The sequence below is a fragment of the Nothobranchius furzeri genome, chromosome 14 (genome assembly GCF_043380555.1).
Source record: "Nothobranchius furzeri strain GRZ-AD chromosome 14, NfurGRZ-RIMD1, whole genome shotgun sequence".
In the NCBI taxonomy this organism is placed as follows: Eukaryota; Metazoa; Chordata; class Actinopteri; order Cyprinodontiformes; family Nothobranchiidae; genus Nothobranchius; species Nothobranchius furzeri.
In genome coordinates this window covers 30103048-30125154 of record NC_091754.1, presented here as the reverse complement: position 1 = coordinate 30125154, position 22107 = coordinate 30103048, and the positions used below count along the sequence as shown (strand labels likewise).

General features: G+C 41.7%; 1 protein-coding gene across 4 annotated transcripts in view; it reads right to left on the bottom strand.

The window, feature by feature from the left end:
- Positions 1–343: 343 nt before the first annotated feature.
- The window catches only part of znf385b (zinc finger protein 385B), a 67940-nt gene continuing 46176 nt past the window's right edge, over positions 344–22107 (bottom strand). For 2 of the 4 annotated variants that reach the window (XM_015965946.3, XM_015965949.3), the window contains 7 exons: positions 5858–5994; positions 5654–5764; positions 2545–2716; positions 2108–2461; positions 1759–1943; positions 1152–1247; positions 344–709 (listed from right to left, as the gene is read on the bottom strand). In XM_015965946.3, coding sequence (XP_015821432.1) covers positions 452–709; positions 1152–1247; positions 1759–1943; positions 2108–2461; positions 2545–2716; positions 5654–5764; positions 5858–5994 — 1313 coding nt within the window. In that variant the 3' untranslated portion in view covers positions 344–451. Of the gene's footprint in view, positions 710–1151; positions 1248–1758; positions 1944–2107; positions 2462–2544; positions 2717–5653; positions 5765–5857; positions 5995–12254; positions 12608–22107 lie in introns of those variants that run through there. The other 2 variants (XM_015965948.3, XM_015965947.3) reach the window with 2 other exon arrangements.

Genomic DNA, 22107 nt, shown 5'->3' with positions numbered 1-22107 from the left:
TTTGTGTCCACCTTAGAGCAACAGCAGGTTCACCTTCAGCCTGTTAAGATGAAACAAACTGTCACCAGCTCCTCTTCATTGCTGCTTTGTTACTTGGCCTTTTGAGATGTTTTAGACTTTCACAAACAGCCAGCTGAATGTTTCTGATCGTCTGTCACTTATACTTGTTGCTTTCCAGACACCGAGTATCGGGTTCTTGTTTTGTCAGGCTCTGTTTCGGTTCCGATCATTTAAAGCAACATTTCCACCCTCAGAGCAGTTGGTTCAAAAGAAATCTGATCCAGACAGAAGCAGCAGAAGTTTTTGTCCTTTCATGTTTCTGTGTGAAGCCTCAGTCTGCTGAGGAGGCTGTTGTCATGACAACGGATCTGCACTTTCCCTGAAGCGCCAACAATCAGTAGGTCAGAGGTCAAAAGGTTGCTGGTTCATCTCCCCAACTGTCCCATTGTCATCAGTAGGGTGAGAAGAGAATGGATCCTTGGCTGGCTCTGATTGGTCCGGGAGCTGGACGCAGGAAGGAGGCGGTGAAGAGGGACGAGGACGACGGGGGACGAGGGTGGAGAGAGATGGTGGGGGTAAGGGGAGAGGAGGTGGGTGATAGGAGGGGTGAGGAGGAAATGGAGGAGGCAGGTAGAGAGATAGGAGGAGGAGGAGAGGCAAAGGGAGAGGAGAGAAAGGAGGGAGAGAGGGAGGGCTTCACCAGCTCCTGCTGAGGAAACAATGAGACATTTAAAAAAGAGTCAGAGGTGAAAAGGCAGAAAAGGAAGACACCGATGGAAAAAGGCCAGAAAGCAGCAGAGATAAAAAACAGAGTAAACAAATAGAAACGTGGGTAACGAGTAAGAAAGGAAATGAGGAGAGGAGAAACAGGAAAGAACAGTGAGGTGATTATAATCAGGTACAAGAGAAAAGTAAGAAGATAGAGCAGGAGAAGGAGAAAACAGAAACAATTTAGAGAAAAGTAAACAAGAAAAATAAAGCAAAAATAGAAACACTGAATTATAATAAACATTACTCAACACAAAAATGGAAAAAAGAAGAAAGGAAAAACAAAATGCCCGCTTAAAAATGTTTTTACTGTTATTACTTGAATATGAATTAAAGTGAATGAACTGAGGTGAAAAGCAGAAGAGAAGGACCAGAAGCCTTACGGAGTGGGAGCTGCGCTGTGGTTTGTTGTACGGGCTGTATTTGGGTTTGCTGGGTTTCCCTGCAACTCTGTCCTTGTGCCTCCTGCTGGAAATGTGCTGCAACGTCGAGCAAAACAACACCAGAGTGAAAAGGAAACTCACAGAAACTCCATGATTTTATATCCTAAATCTTAGGTTTAGATTATATGTTGTGTGTAATCTAAGTTGGTCAGAAACAACACTGAATACGCTGCTTTTGCGTCTCCCACTGTCAATTTTGGCACCAGAGTTCCTAACATGAAAAACAACTCTGTTCAAGAGTCTCTGAGAGGCAGAAACAACGATTCAGGGAATTGATGCAAACACTAGCAGGACCCTGATGCTGCAATCCACTCATGGCATCAAAACGGAAAGAAAAACCACTTTCATCATCTCAGATTATAATTTATTCCCCTAGATGTTCCACTTTTTGGTGCAAGCATCCAGAATTCTAAAGTAAATGCTAAATTAGACGCTTTACTTTTTAGAAAATGAAAAAACCAAGATATTTTAGGATGCTGTTGGGATGGGATTAAAGTGGATTAAACAAACTAAAAGAAACTAATATCACCTTCCTCGTGGGCCTCACCTGTTTGAGTTGGATCTCAGAGTTGACGTGGACGTCACAGATCTGGCAGTGGAAGGTTTTGTTCTGCAGCCCGGAGCCCTTCAGGCTGGGGCTGCTGCCGTTTTTCAGCTTGGATCCGGCTCGGGGAAAAGCTTTGATCGGCCCGGCTCCACTGCGAGCTTCCAGCATGGTTTTGTGCTTTGAACCTGGAAAACGTTGTTTTGAAAACACGATGAAGGATGCTCTCCTTTCCAGATTGACAGCTCTGTGAGGATTTACCAACATACGTCTTGCCTGAATGGTTTTGAGAATGTGTTTGACGGAAAACTCAGAGGTTTGCCCCGTAAAACACAACTTCATCCCTCCTCACCTGCGTTGTGAGCCTCCAGCTGAGACAGAGAGTTGACAGCGACTTTACAAAGAGAGCAGTACAACAGCTTCTTTGCCTTTTCCTCTTCTGACTCTGCAGACTGAGGGGCATCCTGGGAGCAGGTCTGTGAAGGAGGAGCAGTGGAGGAGGTGGAGGTGACTGAAGCCAGAGATTTGGAGGATGAGGAGGAAGAAGACAAGAGGCCTAGAGCTGGAAGAACAGATGGGGGGCTGGAGGAGGGAGGCTCACTCCCTGCTCTGCTGGAGGAGGAGGAGGAGGAAGAGAGGGGAGAGGTGGAGGAGAGGAGTGAGGATCTGAGAGGAGATTGGAGGTCACTGGGGCTGGATGGGAGTTCTGGAAGGAGGAGGAAAAAACATGAATCTAAAACACCTCCTGCAGCCTTGTTCAGATCAGAGGTACGAGAAGATCAAACCGACCCGAGTGCTGAATGGAGCTGTTGCTAGTGGAGACAGAGTGGGCGGGGCCAGCAGGACCACAGCTGCTCCCATTGGTCTCCACCGTGACGGGCAGCTTGGCTTTGGCCTTGTTCTCTTGAGATTTGAGCTTCTTGGCATGACGGCTGCCTCTGTAATGAGCTTCTGCCTGAGACTGAAAACATCCAAAATCAAAACATTTCCCATTTTCATCATGGTGAACTTTAATATGCAGTAAAGGTGCATCTGTCCCACCTCATTAACAACCCTCGTTAGAGTTTCCTTTAAATACACAAATCATAAAGTTTGTGGTGATAACTCTACTCTCTACCTAATCAGCCCTGGTCATGATGCACAAAAATACCAAAAGGCTCTTTTGTTTTGAAATCCACGCATAGTCTTCATCGTTTTAAAAACCTAAATGATAATTGAGATTCCAACAGTCTTGAGGCCTTATTCTAATCTCACTTCCTCTCCTCGTCCTCCTTCCTGTGACCCAGAAAATAATAATGGGAAGTAAAAAATATTTGAGGGAAGTCTTGCTTGTGTCACAAAGTAAAACCCATGTTGTTAAAGAATACTTCACACAAAACAGTCAACCGAGAATCAAACACAAGGCATCACCTCTTTTATTCATCATTTCATGGCATTCATAAGGAAATCTGTAAGTCTGAGGATTGTGGAGCAGAAAGACCTAGACTGTAACATTAATGATGATGAATGGATTAAATGACTGTAAAATGATAAAAAAAAACAGATTAAAGAGTCTGGAAGAAAAGTTATTCTTTATAAGACGATGCACAGGTTGAATTTACTCCATCTCAGCTTCACTGAATGGATCTACATCAGGCTGGAAATGTTGAGCAGCACCTGGAACGTTTACACAAGCGATCTGGGAATGTTAACACATTTTCCCATTCTGGAATATAGTGTTAAAACCAAACAGGAATCAGGCGTAATGAATGAAAACAGCCCAGAGTTTTGAAGAGGGATTCTAAATTTACATTAGAAATTAAAACAATAAAATAAATTAAAACAATAACAAATATATATATATATATATATATATATATATATATATATATATATATAGTGTCTTAAGAACAGTTCTGACAACATCTGACAGAACAGATTAAATCCAGCTGTAGGCTTCATTCAGACAATGGTTAGAAGATGCAGCTGTGTCACCTGTCAGTGGTGAGTGGCATCAGTTTAAAACGATGACTCTGAAACAAGGATGTCACTCTCTGGTAAATACCTGTCACCTTGCCTGCTCTGCTATTTTCTGATGGGAACAACCGAGACATCAGAAGAGATGAGGAGAGCAGTCCGGGATGCCTACATCGGATAACGGAACGCTTTTCTCGTTAAATGAACTCAAAATAACCTAAACTGGGATGACTGAAGGTTTGTTTTTTTGTTTGTTTTCTATTTTATCAACACAACTTTTTTATTCATACAAAAGCTGACCACTTCTGCTAACACCAGAGACGGTTGTGGGTGAAAATCCCAGCAGATCAGCAGTTTCTGGGATACTCCGACTACTAGACTCCAACAATCATCCTGCTGTCAGCTGTTTGGTCCCTCCCCCTTCTTCCCCGTTCTGCATCATCCTGATGTTTGGTTTGGACTTCAGCAGGTTACAAATGCCTGCCTAACGTTAACACTTGTTAGCATAAATTATTTTATGTAAAAGTAGAGCTATCCGAGGACTCCTAACAGCCATTTGCTTTTTCACTATACTGTACTTAAACTTGCTTGGTTAAATCTTTGAGACAAGCAGATGCTATTGGCTTGATCATCCATGTCCTTGGTCAGGTGGTCTCCTTCACAGGGTTGCAGGATTATTATGTAAAGAAGAATCTCGCCTCTGGATTATGAAGGAGGGAGAAGAAATCTGTCCAATCTGCAATCGTTCTAACAACCAGTAGGGGGTGCCTCGCTCTGATAAAAGTAAGGACCAGTGTGTGAGAGCACTGGTGCACCCAGCCAAAAGTAGTCCAACCTCCCCACACTTGGACCTTGAATGATTATGAAGTCAGACCACAGCTCAAATCCTTCTCCGGCACATCCCAAAGAATCTCAATCGATTTAAGGTCCAGACTGGTGGCGGATCAACGAGTTGAAATTATTTCTCATGCTCCTTGGAGTCCTATTTTAAAATCCAAACCCCATGAATCCTAGAAATCTCATCTTGGAATTAGCCCATGACATCATGGAGGAGGGAAATCATCAATGGAATAACTTAGTCATTCAGCATATTCAGATCAGCTGACCTCGTTTTTTGTGCTAGTGAACTTTGACCTCACCAACAGGAGCAACCCTAGATTATAAATCCAGGTGACTACTTTCTATTTACCCAGGCAGTGCATATAGTTGTTTCTTATTTGCATCTTATGCATCGCTGATGGCTGCCTGAACAGCCTCTCTTCATATAAATAGCTTTTATGCCCAACCAGTCTGATGAGCAAGCACTAGACAAGATGATTATTTGCTAAACCTCTGTGCAGCTGTCCATGTCACAAATTCTATGAACATAGATTGGTTCCAGCAGGAATTTCGTAATGATGGCTGATTAACTAACGTGTGTAGAATTCTCATGGAAAGGTTTTTATAACTAACACATTATTTGATGTCAAAAGTTGTGGAAAAAAGCTTGAATTCTGTTTTATTAATTGAATGTAAACTAAACTAATTGGCTATATGTGAGGAGAGGAGTGGAGGGCCAGAGAGAAAGTGAGCTATGAGTTACAACCTCTCCAGGTAATCAGATGAGCAGCGACCAATGTGTGCATGGAGCCTCGTGTACGTCTATCAGTGATTCTACTTCCATGTTTCTACAGACTTAAAGCTTTTTTTCTGTTACCGCTTCATCAGTTGTGACTCCTCCTTTCATGTTCCCTCATGAATTATTTTACAGGCTCATACATTAGTCACATTTAGCTGACATGTCGCTAATAGGGAAGCTCATCTCCTCTCAGCAGCTTTACATCTGCTGGATGTCATCTTGTTTAAAAAGCAGAGGCTTTCAACGGGAAACAGAAACCGTTTCTAAACAAGAAAGTTACCATTTATGTTGTGGAAATGAGATAAAAGTGAGTTAAATGCTTACATCAGAGTTGAACCTCAGCTGGCAGACATGACAAGTGATGACCTGCTTCTTTTTAGGTACCATGGTAACACCAAAGGTGTGATTGATGACGGCCTTCTGTACCGGGTCCATCTGTACACACAGAGGTCAGAGGTCACCAGCTGCAGAGGACTGTCAGAACTGTGATTAATGTTGCTGCATGCACACATCAACACATCCAAGTACCGTGTGGAAGTTTGGGAAAAGTCCAACTGGTGATGTCGTCTCTACAGGAAAAGGCAGGAAGGATTTCACCATCACTGAGGAACTAGTGGCACCAATGAGACCTGGCAACGCCCCGCCCACTGCACCACTTCCATTTCCTGGAAACAGAGACATATTTCTTATGAGGTAGTTTATTTTAACCAGCATCTGAAGCCTGAGACACACACAAACAATAAACCTGAGCAGGAGATTTCTTCAAATAATGATACAAATACTTCAGTGTTGGATTTTTGGTTTCATAGCAACAACTGAGACGTTAACAAAGGAGCAATAGGAGGAGCTTTGTTCACCTGTGCTCTTCATTCCCTTTTATAGAGACACATCAAGAACAACACATAGCATACATACAGTAACTGAAACAGGAAATTATTTCAGAAAACACCTTAGTTTTCTCACATGTAGAGGATGAAAAACCAAGCTGATCATCTGCAGGTTATTTTGGTGTAGGATCTTTGCAAGTTGAGCAAAATTTTGTGTAGAACGTGTGAATCCTCCTGCTGTCAGCTGTTTGGTCCCTCCTCTTGTGAGGAGGTGTAACATACACACTACATGCTGTGTAGAAGAGCATGCATCTCCTAATGCTTTTCTATCTGAGTATATCTATATTCACAGCTTGTGGAGGCCCTTCAGTGTTTTCTTTTATTACAACAGGTTGTGGGTGGAAGCTCTGAATCAGCCCTGAGACCAGAGGAGAAAGAAGAGGAGGACAGAAACATTGGTGTTACAGGTTTTAACATTTTTACAATTCGGTTAAACTCATAATACTCACACCCACATGGGCCAATCAAATGTTCAGCTACCTGGTTAGTTATTAGACCTGATTCTGATCATTTAAACAATTAAAACAATACAAAATAATTACAAAGATACACCTTTAGAATAGCATCTGAATTACCCTGTAAACATTTCATGTTAATTTCATCACATTCGACCCCTTTTCCAGCCAAACTCCTTTCCAAAATATAAAGTTAAAGAGACAATGTATCGTTTTTACTGGTAATCTCTGGAAATACCCATTGAAATGTTGCTGAAAATGAATTGAATGATGCCCAGTTGTTGAAAAATATTAGAGGCTTCGTAACATAAAAATCAGGTTTAAATTACATGGGAGCGGGTCTCAGGCCCAGTCCCAATACTCGCACTGCGCCCTACGGTATTCATCAAAGCGCACTTGGAGGAAGTGCGCAGTAAGGCTTCGAGTGCGTGGTACACAAGTGTGCAGATAGTTGCCGAATTGGGACAGGAAGCATTGTTTCATTGACTGCAATGCATGCTGGGATGCTGGTCTAGTTCGACTTAAAAAAAACAACCTTTATTGACAACTTTCAAACAACCAAACAATTATTTGAAATAAATTTACTTCCATTGCTGTTTTGTCTAAAACTGTCATGGTCTGAGGGTTGTGGATGCCAATTAAAAACTACTTGTGAGTCCTTAATTGCAGGTGGGCGGTGCCAGTGAGCGGGTAGCTGTTGCTGATCCACCATCAACCTGGCTGAGTATAAAGGGAGGAGTGAGACACCTTCACCTTGCTGGATGATTACTCACCTTAGGTACACAACTGAACCTTAGTAGCATTTGCCTAACTAATCCCACGTCTCAAGTACTAGTTTCTTGTTGTCCTGCCAAGTCTCTGACCTTTGTTTCTATTTCCCTTTGCCTCCAGAACACAAGCCTCTATGCTCACCACTTCACCATACTTGCTCGGATCTCACCCCTGGACCACGCCTTGCTCCTCAAACCCAACTAGCCTGCTCTCCACCGCTCACCTGCCCCCTCCTGCATCCTGCTCCCGAGTTCCATCGAAGGATTCTTAAAAGCCTGGTTACCACACTCGGACCTGACCTCCCTTCCCTCAGGAACTTGCTCTCCCCCACCGAATCTGTAAGCACAGTTTATTCATCTCCTTCATCTGCCAACAGTTACTGACTCGTGTCTGTTTCTAGACCCTCTCCTTCGGACAGGCAGATTGCTGAGATCTTCTCCTCCCTTTTGGACGGTGCTCCTTTTGTGAAGAAGAAGAAGAAGAAGAAGAAGAAGAAGAAGAAGAAGAAGAAGAAGAAGAAGAAGAAGAAGAAGAAGAAGAAGAAGAAGAAGAAGAAGAAGAAGAAGAATCATTTCTATAGCGCCTCTAAAAATCACGAGGCGTTTCACAAAAACAAAAAATGTAAAAACATTTTTAAAAAATTTAGAACAATTATTTTATTTATTTAAATGGTAAAGGGCCTGTATTTGAGCCTTCTAGAGTCCTGGAACCCCTCAAGGCGCTTTACAACACAATCAGTCATTCACCCATTCACACACACATCCACAGCTGCCCTGGGGCGCACTGCTGGGTAAAGCCGAAGGAGTCCATGAGAATGGAGAAATTCATGGCAATCCGAGGGATCATCAACGTGGACGTTAAAGTCACCAACAATCACCAGTCTGGACAGCTTCACAGTGGAGGATAGAAAGTCACTGAACTCCTGAAGGAAAGAACTGTTTGGACCAGGTGGACGATAAACCTCAGCACAGTAGAACGGGTCCTTACGCCCGACTTTAATCAGCTGCAGTTCAAAGGAAGCAAAGTGACCAGAGGTTGTAGAGCTACATGGAAGATGGTCTCTGAAAACAACAGCTAGGCCTCCACCACGACCAGAACCCCGGGGCGGGCTAAAGAATGAATAACCACTCGAGCAGGGTTCAATCAGACCTTGTTACGTTTTACTCACCCAGTTGTTTCCCTTTTCTGATTCTGTATGTCTTGGGTCAGAAGAATCTCCCAAAACATGACAAAACAGGAGTGCCCAATCCTGGTCCTAGAGGCCTGTATCCAAAAAGTTTTAGTGGTTTAATCAGATGTGCAGCAGCTCATCAGGCTCTACGGAAGCCTGTTAATCGCCTGCTGATTGAAATCAGATGTGTTGAAGCGGGGTTAAAACTAAAACATAGTGGAGACTGGCCCTCCAGGACCAGGATTGAGCACCCCAGGTCTAACACATTTAGAGCATCAACTAATTGTATTAAAATGAACTAATTTAATTTGAAAATACATATTTTCAGAAAAGACACTTCAGCCTTTTCGCCACAGCGGTGGATTGTGGGTAAAAACTTTCGCCCAAATCTGCATCAATGCGAATTTAGGTGAAGGGTATTACCCACAATCCATTGCTGTGGGAGAAAAGGCTGAAATGCCTGGGCCACGTCATATAATGCCCAATCCCAGTACTCGCACTTGCACCCTTGCGCCCTTCATTTGTGTGTTCCCGGCCAGGGGTGCGAGTGCGTAGGGTGTCCCGATTCACAAGTGCGGAAGTTGACCGCTCCCCCATTGCACCCTTAATCTGCACTTCACCCAAGTCCACAGCGATGCAGACCTCGGGCAAGGGCATTACCCACAAGTCTGATTTTGTAACAAACAGTTACAAAACTTTCACCATTCATAAACATTGTTGTTTTACACATTTACCTATTCACTTTTAGCCAGTGGTGAAAGGGAGTATGATGTGCTTGTCATTTTGCATGAGGTTGTGCTCCCAGGGATTTTTGCCATCCGTTGGTAAGGTCTTACTCCAACACCACAATACACACATTGTCACTTTAAATGTAAGAAAAATACTTTTAAATTACCTCAGCTATTTTTGTAATCTGTCTAAAAGCACAGTAGATTATCATAATCAGTTTAGATGTCAATTTAGTTCAACACTACCCAAATCTAATCCCTTACAACCCATACTAACACCATCTAATTGCCCTATGATCCATATTCAAATTCAGTTTTAACCTTGCAAGTGAATAGAGTTAAGAGGTTTGTTATTATTGGATAGATGGATGTATGAATACACAAGTGTAACCATGGATTCTGATCTTATCCTCATAGAGCCAATCTGTGAGTCAGTCTGTATTTATGAACATGGTCCCGTATGAAACGCAACGTTTTAATTAAGCGCATGCAGACCGACACACAATAACTCAGAAGGATGACTGAATCAGCTGTTATTAGCTGAGAGATTATTCCTGATTGTAAATAAAGATTAGTGTCTATTTTTACTGATAGTGTTGAGTGTTAGCTAGGCGGCAAAATGGAAGCTTTGTCATGAAGAACCCGGTTCACGCGCTTACAAGCCTGTCTGTCATGACCTAAAAGATAAAAAATTGAGGTTAAACCGACAGAAACATAGATCTACTGTTTTTACTTCCTGTAAGCTTGTAAAAACCCTGAGTCTCAGGTTGTTTTGCTCCTACAAACCTCGATAAATACCAGTTCCATCGACAGACATCACATTCTGCTGATTTGCTTCCACACGTTGAAAACACATTTGCTCCTCAGCATTGCACTGTTTTATTTACGATCTGTAAGAATTGAAGCTATTTTTAGAGCGTGTGATGGATAACATGGTGACAAAGTTGCCTTGATTCTGTCTCTGAGATCGAGTTACAACCCACAGACACACAGCGACCTGTCTCTCTTACAGGTTTCTCTTCTAAGAAAGCTGCTATAAATACTGGTCTACACATCTACAACGGCTTCGCATGGAAACAACCAGTAAAACCAGCATGAAAACCAGCCAACAGTGAAGCAATGAGCCAGTGTTCTTTATCTGAAGTTGTTGTTGATTGGCCAGAAGCTCTATTAAAGGAAGCTCGGCATGGAAAATGAAGCAATTCCAAGTCAACTCTTTCTATCTGCAGCCAGGCAATGTTAGTCCAAGCCTCTAGTGGTGTCTAAGTATAAAATATGGTTTAAGAAGAATTACCAGTTCATACTGGTGGAAGGAAGATATCTATGCTCCTATTGGGATTACTTTCAGGACATCTCTATTGAATAAAAATGTAACATTTTTAAAGTAAAGCCATCCAAGATGGCCGAAACACAAGAAAGCACTAAACAGCTGAAACAAATTGTGCTAAAACTCTGTAACGGTAGTCCTTTACAACACTTACTCTTAATGCTAACGGATCACATGATGATGTGCTTAACATAATTATGAGATTTGACCAAATTGGCTATAACTAAATTCTAAACTCTGGCATAAAAGTGGCCACGCCATGGTGCCAGGAATGCATGCTGGTTGGTCCTGGCCTGGTTCCCACGACTTGATATTTGAGCAGATTTTCATATTTGAGCTAATTCCCCCTTTTAAACAATCTTACGAATGCCCTGATTGCCATAATAGCTCTAAATATAATATTATCAGAAAGTCCTGCCATGTGTGGTGTGTTAAGAATGCTTAGATCTGCTTAGGACGTCGGGCATGTAGTTTGTTGAATGTGACGTGAAGCTGATCAGAAAGCAGGGTAATGGATGTGTGTAGTACACAGCGATGGGAGACTTCTCATCCCTCATGAGGGAATATGTAAGATTTTCACTGTGGAAGTGGGTAAGTTTGCACCAGAGTTCAAGCCATTTTAACTTGGTTATTTCTACAACTAATGATTCCTTTTTAGTTAGAATTTCTGATCACCTTATGTAATGTAAACAGATGTAGCCACATCGCCTCGGTTTGGGCACACTTCCATTGGTTACCCGTGACTTCCAGAGTGCGTTTAAGCTCCTGGTCTTGTTATTTGAAGCACTGAATGGTCTTGCAGCATCCAGGTCAGAACCTGCTCACGTCCAATGTGCTGGTGCGCTCACTGAGGTCAGCTGAGTGCTTACTACTCTGCCCTCCAACCAGGAACTATAAAACAAGAGGGGAGCGAGCCTTTGTGTATGTTGCCCCGTCCTCTGTAATGTACAATTCGACAGTCATCGTTCGTCACTGTCTTCAAGTCATGACCCACTACCGTGATTTGGTTTTTGGACAGTGACTCCTTTTAATGCTCGTTTCTTTCCTTTCTTTTGGGTTTTTTTGGATTGTTTTTATCTATTTTGAAACGACCTATGTACCACGGGGAGAATTAAAATGCGTTAACTATGCTCATATTTGGTTTCTATCTTAACTGGGCTGAATCAGTGAAGGAAGTTTTAAGCTGAATCCAGTGTTGTTGTTGCAAAGAGATTCTAGTATCATATCTCTGCAGACTTCAGTCCAGGAAAGCATTAAATATATGTTATTGATGAAGTTCAGAGTTCAGCATCCCATGATGATGAAGCATGGTTCTGTCTGAGCCCCTAAAACCTGAGCCCAGCTTAACCCCTGAACTTTAATATAGCAACATTCCTGAAAAAGCTGCTCGTATTCACATTCTTCTGCAGCTTTATTTTTAGTATGATAAGCATTGGCGAAGCAACTCCAACTGTTATCTCTAGTGCAAAAGCATTTTTACACAGCTGCTGTACTTTCATAAAAGACTGATGCTATAATTTTAACATCATCCAACGTCAGTTGTATATTTTTGCTGTGTTGCATAAATCCATGTAAGATCAACCTACTTTCCAGTTCCAAACATTGTGATAAATGCTGCTTCCCTCCTGATGTGTCCTTCCCCCGACTTCTGCAGCCGCTGAGATTAAATGACCTATAAACCGATTCAAATCCTCTCCTCGTTTGTAGCATCCAGTGTCCTGCTGGTTGGAGCAGTTTCCTCTGCAGAAGCCGGATTTATGGTTCTGGCTTTGGCCACAGCCATTTCTGGCATTCACACCTCTCTCACTCACACACACAAACATATTTACACCCACAGTTAGCTCGACTTGGAGGCTCCTGGGAAGGAACATCTCCAGCTGTGTTCTGCTGTACTGCGAAGTGCAGACTGAACATCCTGTAAGTGATCCGACCCGCTTGGCTCCTGATCCAGTGGGTTCAGTTACAAAGGAATATGGCAGGTATTTTATCACTAACACCCCCCAAGAGTTTAAATCAAAGCAGGCTTACGGAGTTTCATACAGCTCTTTTAGTTAGCCTTACAGTACTGGGTAAACTGTGGCGTCTGTAACATGTTAGAATCTTTAAAATAAAGCATCAATTGATTTGTTTGTAGTATAGAAATGTTCTTTTTTTATTTTACATCTTATCAAAATTTTCCCAAATACCTGATGTCAATGATTATTATGGAATGAAACCGCCACTGTGCATTTAATTTATCCATCAACATAGTAAGGGGACATGGAAATAACACAAGTTAAAGGCCAAAATATAATAAAACAGTGTCCCCTAATGTTTAGCTGCAGAAAAAGGATTATTTCTCACTTTGTGTTCAAATTTATTATTATTATTTTTCTTTTCAAATTAATTTCACTTTAATTGGTTACATAATGCTTATATGATTTTGTTCAGATGAGTGGGTGGACACATCCCTCTGAATACAGTGTCAGAATGCAATTATATGGAGATATGGAAGTGTCAAATTTAAAGAGCAAGTCACCACCCTACTAGAGTCTGACTCCACCTACATTTCCTGTCTGAAAAATGTTCTAAATTGAGGCGTTGCCTGGCAGACCAACACGTCCCCCACAACCCCCTGGCTGCTCAGCTTTGGTCGTCAGATCAACACATTCTCACACCCGAGGCTTCAAAATATGATGCGTGTGACCAAGCCTCAATATATGACGAATCGGGACGCCCCAGCGCGTCAGGAGACGACGATCAGGGACAGACAGCTGGCGCAGTGTCCCAGAGCATCGGTATCCGACGCCGGTGGTGAGACGGACATTAGAACCAGGGGCGTCGGACTGGGGGGGGGAAAGGGTACCGTTTACCCAGGGCCCACTGCAGGGAGGGGCCCTGAGACAGCTTTGAATAAAAATGTTTTATTGTTGTTGTTTTTTTTTCCCCCAACTTACTTAATGTCTTAATAAACTTCCCTTTACCTGGATAAAGAGGTTAAGAAACAGAATTTCGCCTTAAAAATAATAACTGAATAATCTCTGAGGCATCTATCACCCCTTAAAAATGTGCAAAGTGGTTTAGTCCACACCAGCGGCCAGGGGCTGCACGGCGGCACATGTACAGCTAATGAGACATTGCAGATGCCTACAGCCAGAGCTGGAGGCAGGAGAGTCAGTCATGCCTTTTCCCAAGAAAGGGAAATCTGGCTTCCAGAAAAGAAAAGAAAAGAAGGAGAAGGAGAAAAAGTTAATTGAACAGAAGCAAGTAGAAGGAAGGTGAGCAGCAGCAGAACACAGTTTTAGCTGATATTAGCTAGCTCTCAGAAGCTGCATTCATGTTAGGTGTTCAGTGTTAAATGCCTTTAGTTTCACCATCAAGATCAAATATAAATTAATTAGTGTTATCAGTGGTAACACTAATTAATTTATATTTATATATTAATCAGAATTATTATCACGGGCGGCCGCCACCAATTAATTCGCGGACCTTGCAGTAAAAACAGGTTCAGTCTGTGTGGATATTTCAGCTCCTTCCCAGTCATGGACCAGGACAAACTTGGTATCGATGGATTCGTGGTAATCTCAGGAATGTGAAGCTGCCACTGTTTTTCATATAGCATGATGACACTGGTGTTAGAGGATTGTTATTGACTTGGTTAGATATTTTAAGCCTATTTTAAATTTCTTTATATTTGATCTTGAAAACAGACAATCTTATAATTTGGCTGATAATGCAGGGATTATAAAATTTAGAGTACATTACATTCACAGAGAGAACCTGGTTTATTTCATGTCATATGTATTTAATATATCAATACATATCAGTATTAGCAAAGCTTAACATCATGAACCATCAGACATGACTGAAGAGCAGATGAAGATGTCATGCCAGGCACTGATGAGAAAACATTACAAGGATCTCACAGCTGAATTTGAGAATGAGATGCTACACCTGAGAACAATATATGGTGCCACATTTCCACACATTCGGTCTCCTCTTGAGCTGCTTAATGCTATCTACAGAATGCAATTACAGAGCATTTTTGGAGAAGTTTGTATTGGACTGAGGATTTTTTGCACACTACCTGTGACTGTTGCTGGGGGTGAACGGGTTTTTAGCAAACTGAAACTGGTGAAAAATTATTTGAGATCAACAATGTCCCAGGATAGACTGAACAGCCTTGCTCTTCTTCCTATTGAAAGCCAATTAGCCAAAGGATTGGACTTTAAAGATCTCATAAGTGATTTTGCTAACATGAAGACCCGTCAGTGGGCATTTACTGGAAAACAAATTCCAGGATTTTTGTTTGAACACATTGTTGGCAAATAAAAATAATTATATGTGAAGTCTGGGCATTTCACTTTTATTATGCTGGCATTTGTATTTGCTCAATATAGAGGTTAAACTAAGATCATATTTATTGTCTTGTCTTATAGCATGACAAAAAATGTGTAAGAGAGATATTAAGTAATTGAGCATGGGGGCCCACCTAGAAGACTTGTACCTAGGGCCCAGAATTTGGTGCTACGCCCCTGATTAGAACTACTTGTGAACTACTTAACCTTCCCCTCAACCCAATCCTAACCTTAAGGTCACAGTTTATGGACCTTAAAGCAACTTTACGGACTTTAGAATTTTTATGCTTGCGATTTTCCCCTCAGGCCAAAAGCGTAACGGTAGCTTCAATTGTAGGCTCGTACACGAGGCGCGCATGCTGTATGTGCACACTCAACGAAAATAACAGCTGAGACAGTTCCTTGTGTGTATGTGTGTGTGTGTGTGTGTGTGTGTGTGTGTGTGTGTGTGTGTGTGTGTGTGTGTGTGTGTGTGTGTGTGTGTGTGTGTGTGTGTGTGTGTGTGTGTGTGTGTGGCCCGGAGGACAGAGGACAGGAGAACGCGCAGCTAATTAATTAAATAATTTGGTTCTGTACCTTTCTCTTCAGCACAGCCGGCAAAGGTTTATGATGGGTCAGTCCTCCCGCATGTTCAGATCATTCCCTTCCCTTGCTTGAAAAATTGTTCCAAAATGAAAGTTGAACCCACATCTTTTTTATCTGTGAATTCAATGCCGTTCGGCGAGTCTCAAATAAAAATTTGGGCATCTTAATGTAACAAAATATACCATTAATGTAAAAAAGAAACTCTTAATGAACTATGTTCACACCCAGAATCAAACCCAGGTCTTCTGCATGGGAGTCAGACATCTTACAAGGTGCTCTACACTCTAGTAACATTCACAGTATCTGTAACTTTTATATCCTTGATGACAGCTGAAACAAGGTCAAACCAAAGAACGGTTCTAAGCGAAAATGGCTATTTTGTTGCTAATTTGCAGGAAATATCTAGAATAAAGTTTTACAAAAAGTAGCTAAGGGTCCTCAGAAATGTAGCTAGGTTTGTCACTAGGCGTTAGGAACAGCGACAAAGTCGCTGAGTTGGCACAGCCTCTCTCTCTGCTGTTAAATCTACTGATAGCAAATGCTACGGGCTATGCCTGAGTGTGAACACGCATGAAGCAGCCTGCTCGACCCGAGCATCTCTCTTTAACTGTGATTTTACAGAAAAACAGGCAATCACAGTAAAAATGTCAGGGCTCATTCTACAGGACCAGGGCATTGCAGGAGAATGTATGAAGAAGAAATTTATTATTTCTATACATGTTTTGGCTGTCAAACTTCCATAATGTCCCTTTAAGGTTAGGATTGGGGTGAGGGGAAGGTTAAATAGTCGAATAATGTCCGTGTGACTGCGCGCGTCAAACAGTGATGCCAGTGGAGCCACGTGACCCAGCGTGTCCCTGATCGTCGTCTCCTGACGCGCTGGGGCATTCCGAATCGTCATATATTGAGGCTTGGCCACACGCTCATATTTTGACACCTTGGGTGTGAGAATGTGTTGGTCAGATAGTTACACACACACACACACACACACACACACACACACACACACACACACACACACACACACTGCTCAGACGTAGAAGGGAGAGCTTGCTTCCTAGTCCCTGACAGGGAAGCTAGCTCCTTCGCTTCAGAGCAGTCATTTGAGGTAGAGTTCCTTCCACCTCTTTCACCACTGAAGGGTCTTTTTGGACGAGGCGAGCTGCCCTGAGCCGTATCATTTTGAACCAATGGCTCGTGCCAAACCACAAACGCTTGCTACCCCAGCTCCAACTTGCTATGGAGGAGTAGCCAAGCCCAAGACTCAGATCCTTTTATACACCACAGCAGCAGTGCAGCTGGCATCATATGGTACATCAAAGTTAACTCTTAGGCAGTAGCAGTGGCTGACTCAAATGCAAATGTAGTGCAGAGTTTTAACCTAAAGAAGGCGCCAAAATGATGATTGAATTTTTAAATTTTAAATAAGTTTTACTAAAATGCCAAAAATAATGACTACATGTGTTTTCAACACTATTAGACACTCACTTATACAGTTATCCAGGAAAATAAATTGATTCGGGGATGACTTGATCTTTAAAGTAAAGTTTAGTTAATTGTTTACAAACTGGTTTTACTCCTTAGTTGAATTACTTATTCACACCTGAATATATAACCACAAAACCTTTTAATACTTGAAAATGCCATGCTGTAGTCCATTTATAGTTTGTGCAGTCAGACCTATGTCTAATTAAAAACACATGAAGCACACTGGCCCAGATAAACCCAGCCTCTTATATGACAATTTTTCTGGATACCTAAATCTTTCTGCATGTAAACTAAACATGTTCACGTGTTGCTCCATCAGCTGGTTCCCTGCAGCAACTATATATGCATCATAAAGCACTTGGTTCATAATGCAAAATCAAATAGAAACATTATTATGCATCCATTTTTTTTAAGTGGAGGTGGACTTAAGAGTCAAGATGAGCAATTTTCCATTTACCAGATGATGTGCAAAACATCATGTGTAAAACACATAACCAATGCAAACTTGACTAGGTCATCAGCTTTTTACGTAGCAGCCTTAAAATCTCAGTTTACAGAAATGTAGGATTTCTGTAAGCTTTGTTTGCTGGAGAGAAGTATTTTCTACTGTGTAGACATAAGCATTGCTTTGTTCATGTTGCCCTTTAAGCATCATCATATCTTTCTACAACACAAAGGGAAACATCTGGTGCTGCTAATCAGACTGTAAAATGATTCGACAGATTTGCATTAAAGTGAAACAAACAGAAACACGAACAGACATCTGGAGCCGAAGGACTAATTTTTCTAAATGGAAGATCCTACCTGAACCAGATGACTTTATGATCCAGATTTAAACTTCCCTGCTGTTCTTACCTGCTCAGCCTCGCTCAGCCCCTCTATTCTACAGCTGTCTTATTATGATGGACTAAAGAACAGCCAAACACACCCTGCCACGTGTGTGTGTGTGTGTGTGTGTGTGTGTGTGTGTGTGTGTGTGTGTGTGTGTGTGTGTGTGTGTGTGTGTGTGTGTGTGTGTGTGTGTGTGTGTGTGTGTGTGTGTGTGAGAGAGAGAGAGAGAGAGAGAGAGAGAGAGAGAGAGAGAGAGAGAGAGAGAGAGAGAGAGAGAGAACATATCAGATGACCAGAACAAGAGTGGCATGTGTCAACGTCATCTGAACCCGCAAACCTTCACCGCCAGGTGTGTACTTCACTGAACAGGTGTGTGTGTGTTCCTAATCTTCACTTCCATTTCCTCCAGAGAGGAGAAATTCAATCCCCAGGGAACGAGAGAGAGAAAATACTATGAGAGAAAAGACATCCACACACTACTTACAGATTAAACTGCAGGATTAAAGATTAAATTACCCTGCTGCAGACACGGTTGTATGCGCCATGAGATCAGAGAGCAGTTGTTGCTTCACCAGTCTCCTCTTACAGTCCTGTGTGTGTTAATATTGTATTACTAACACTGCAAAGGCATAAATTACACCAAAGATATACGCCTCCTTTAAGAGACAAGAAAAAAATCATCAGAGATGCCAGTTTGGAGTGATTGCATGATTTATAGTGATGAAGATCAATAGTAGTTAATGGAGTTTACTGTAAATCACAGAGTGTGACGCGTTCTGTTTCTGTGTTTATGCAGGAAAACTTTGGAAACTAGAACAAGAGCTTGAGACACTTTAAGAAAAGGTGAAATAGAAAAGAAACCAAACGCTGCCTGGTGTTTCTGCACTAAAATGAAACACTTTTAGAGAATCGAGATGAATTTCCACAAAACACCTGACAGGAGCAACAAAGGACAAAGATTTCCTGTTTGTCTAATTTAATTTTGTAGTTTAGAATTTTTCAATGTAAAATTTACCAAATTATTTAAAATCTGTGTAAACAAAGTTTGAACTACATGAGAAGTTTGGGTTAACTCAACTCTGTTCACTCTATCCATCACCTGCTTCACATTGCTGATAACTGCAGATGAAACGTCCGTAGCTTCAGACAAATCATAGGAAATCACAGAAATGGTCCAAAAAAGAGGAGTCCCACTCTCTTCATCGCAGCTTCTTAAATATTCCCTATTTACTCAGAGCAAGAGACGTGGTGGATTTGCTGACGGCAGCGTATACGTCACACTACGTTATTATAATGCAGAGGAACACACACACATACAGCCTTGTTATGCTAATGTGTATGTGTGCGCGTGCGTGCGTGCGTGTGTGGGTTTGTGTGTGTGTTTCTAAGTAGGTCACTTCATCCAAAATGAACACACACACAAACAGCAGACCAATCAGGAATATTCAAGCAGACAGGAGCATTTCTGTCTGAGTCTGTGAAGAAAGCTGCAGAAACAGAAACTGGACCTGCAGGAAAAACTCATAGAGCTTCAGCTATACTGTCTGAAATGTGTTGCACAGAAGAAAAAAAAACATTCATGACTAAGCAGTCTCATACTGAGGGGATAAAAATGTAGAGCTTATTGTAACAGCAGTGCTGGAGAAAATCTTCCTCTAAGAACCTGGAGTGTTTCGTGATGTTTAGAAGTATTCTCAAAAAGTCTAAACCTACCCTGACTTTCCATGACCTATTAAAATATTTGTTCATTCATCTACTAATAAATATTTGATTGATATTATAAAATCACACAATTATCACACATGACATGCAATTCTATAAGTGGTGCTTTTGCCAATGTCTCCCCCAAGCCCCCCCCCCCCAGAAAAAGACAGTTTTAATAAATCATATTCATGTTCACTCAAACCATGAATTGATCTTATTTTTTCAAGGCATAATTGTTAAACAAAATAAAAACAAAGTTAATGAGTAGGGTCCACAAAGGGGCATGCCTAAGCAGAAGACTGGTAAGGTATGCTAGAGCTGTTCCTTGTAGGGCCTCGTATGTCAGTAACAAGACCTTAAATTTGGCCCTGTATTGCAAAGGAAGCCAGTGAAGATATACAAGCACAGGAGTGATGTGGTCCCTGTGCCTAGTGCCTGTCACAAATCTAGCAGCTGAATTGTGCAGTAACTGCAAGCATGCAACCGCACCCTGACTCAGGCCAGCTTACAATGCATTGCATTATTTGAGCCTTGACAAAATAAAAGCATGGATGACCAACTCTGGATGAACTCTGGGAAACCGGGGCTTAATTCTGGCCAATCGGCTCAAATTTCAAAAGCACAATCACACAACTTGGTTCCTTTGTCCATCAAGGGCCAAATCCATTTGTACACCTAAATAGGTAACGGTTAGCTTCTACTAGCAGGGACGTGCTCTGCTGTCTCCTGTACGCTAAATCAATAACCTTCCCCATCGCCATTCAAGATGCATGAATCCATGTGCAATTTTAGGACCAGAGGTTTAGGAACTCTGTTGGAGAGAATTGGGTGAGAATTGCTTCTCTGATCGCTATGAGAGCGGAGGGGGAGGTGCATTCCTCCAATCCCTTTGACAGGTGCTGGGGTTCATTTTAGGGCTGCTTCAGCTACCACCTAATGTGGGCTAAAAACAGTTATGGGTAATGCCACTAATGCAGATTTACAATGTGATGTAGATCTGTCTAGCTTTTCCTGACTCGAGTGGTTCCCCATGCAGGAAATAGCGGTAGATAACTATTTTCTTGTTCAGCCTGCGAGGGAAACTGAGTGAACGACGGTATTTCAAACATGAAAAGTAAAACGGTTTCTCGGTAAACTTGGTCTTTCAAGCAACGTTCCATAGTTGAGACTGTTTAATACATAAGTTTGTGCTCATTTGAACAAACTGCTGTCCACACACCACAGGGAGCTGCTGACAGAGAGAGACAATCTGACAAACGCAGGACAAGACAATTGGATGTGTGTGACTGTGGTGATGAGCAGCAGTGTGTGGGTAATCGCAGCAGTCACGCTCTCCTTATGAGAGGATTTTCGTTGACGTGACAGACAGGAAGTAACCCAGAATCCACTGGACCAAATTGCGACGGATTTTCTGTTTTGCTGTGAATAAAAATGAGGTTTTAGGCTTTTATTTAGGTGTCGGCGTTGCTGGAAAACATCCCTCTCTGACTGAGCAGGAGCAGCCTGATTTTCAGGTCAAGCACACAGATGGGAAGTGAGAAAGTGAAGCAGGCAGTGCTGCACAGCGTGTCGCAGTGCTTAAAACCCAGATCTGAAGACATTTTCTAATTTCTGACTGAATATTCATGGGGGAAAATCCCAATTCCTCTGTGCATTTTCCACATGAACAGTTTGAGAGGAAAACTAAAAGATGAGGTATTTTGTTAAAACTGAAGGACTTTAAATAAATGTCCACGGGTCCCATTTGAAACAATGTCGTGTTGGTTTGTTGCTCCAGTGGAAGACAAACCATAAACATTCAGGCTGACTGAATGATTTAAAACATACAGGAAATAAACTGAGTAGGAAAAAGCATCCTGTAATACTAAAAGAAGTTTTATATTTAATGCAAATTTTAATAACAGTGCATTACCACTTTGGACTGCTATCACAGTCCATTCTCTTCAACTGTCATTACGCATTTGATCAAAAAATCAACCAAAAGTAAAATCAAATATATATATTTTTTAAATAAATGTGTTAAATGTCCTTAAATTTACCTTTAGCTCCACAAAACATAGATATATTGATCCCGATCATAAAATAATCACAAACATCCACTTAAACATTTCAACAGTGAAGGCACATCTTAGACTAAAGCAGACTCAGCTAAAAGTTCATGTAAAGGTTACGATTTCTGGGGGATGTAATCCTTAACTCTTTCAGACATAGCACCTACAGGGGGTGCGGAAAGTAGTCAGACCCCCATCAATTTTTCACTCATTGTCATATTGCAGTCATTTGCTTACATCAATTAAATTTATCTTTTTTTCATTAATGAACACGTAGCACCCCCATACTGATAAAAAACACAGAATTTTAGACATTTCTGCAGATTTATTTAAAAAAAGACAAACTGAAGTATCACATGGTTCTAAGTATTCAGACCTTTGTTGTGGCACTCATTTAACTCAGGTGCTTTCCATGTCTTCTGATCATCCTTGAGATGGTCCTA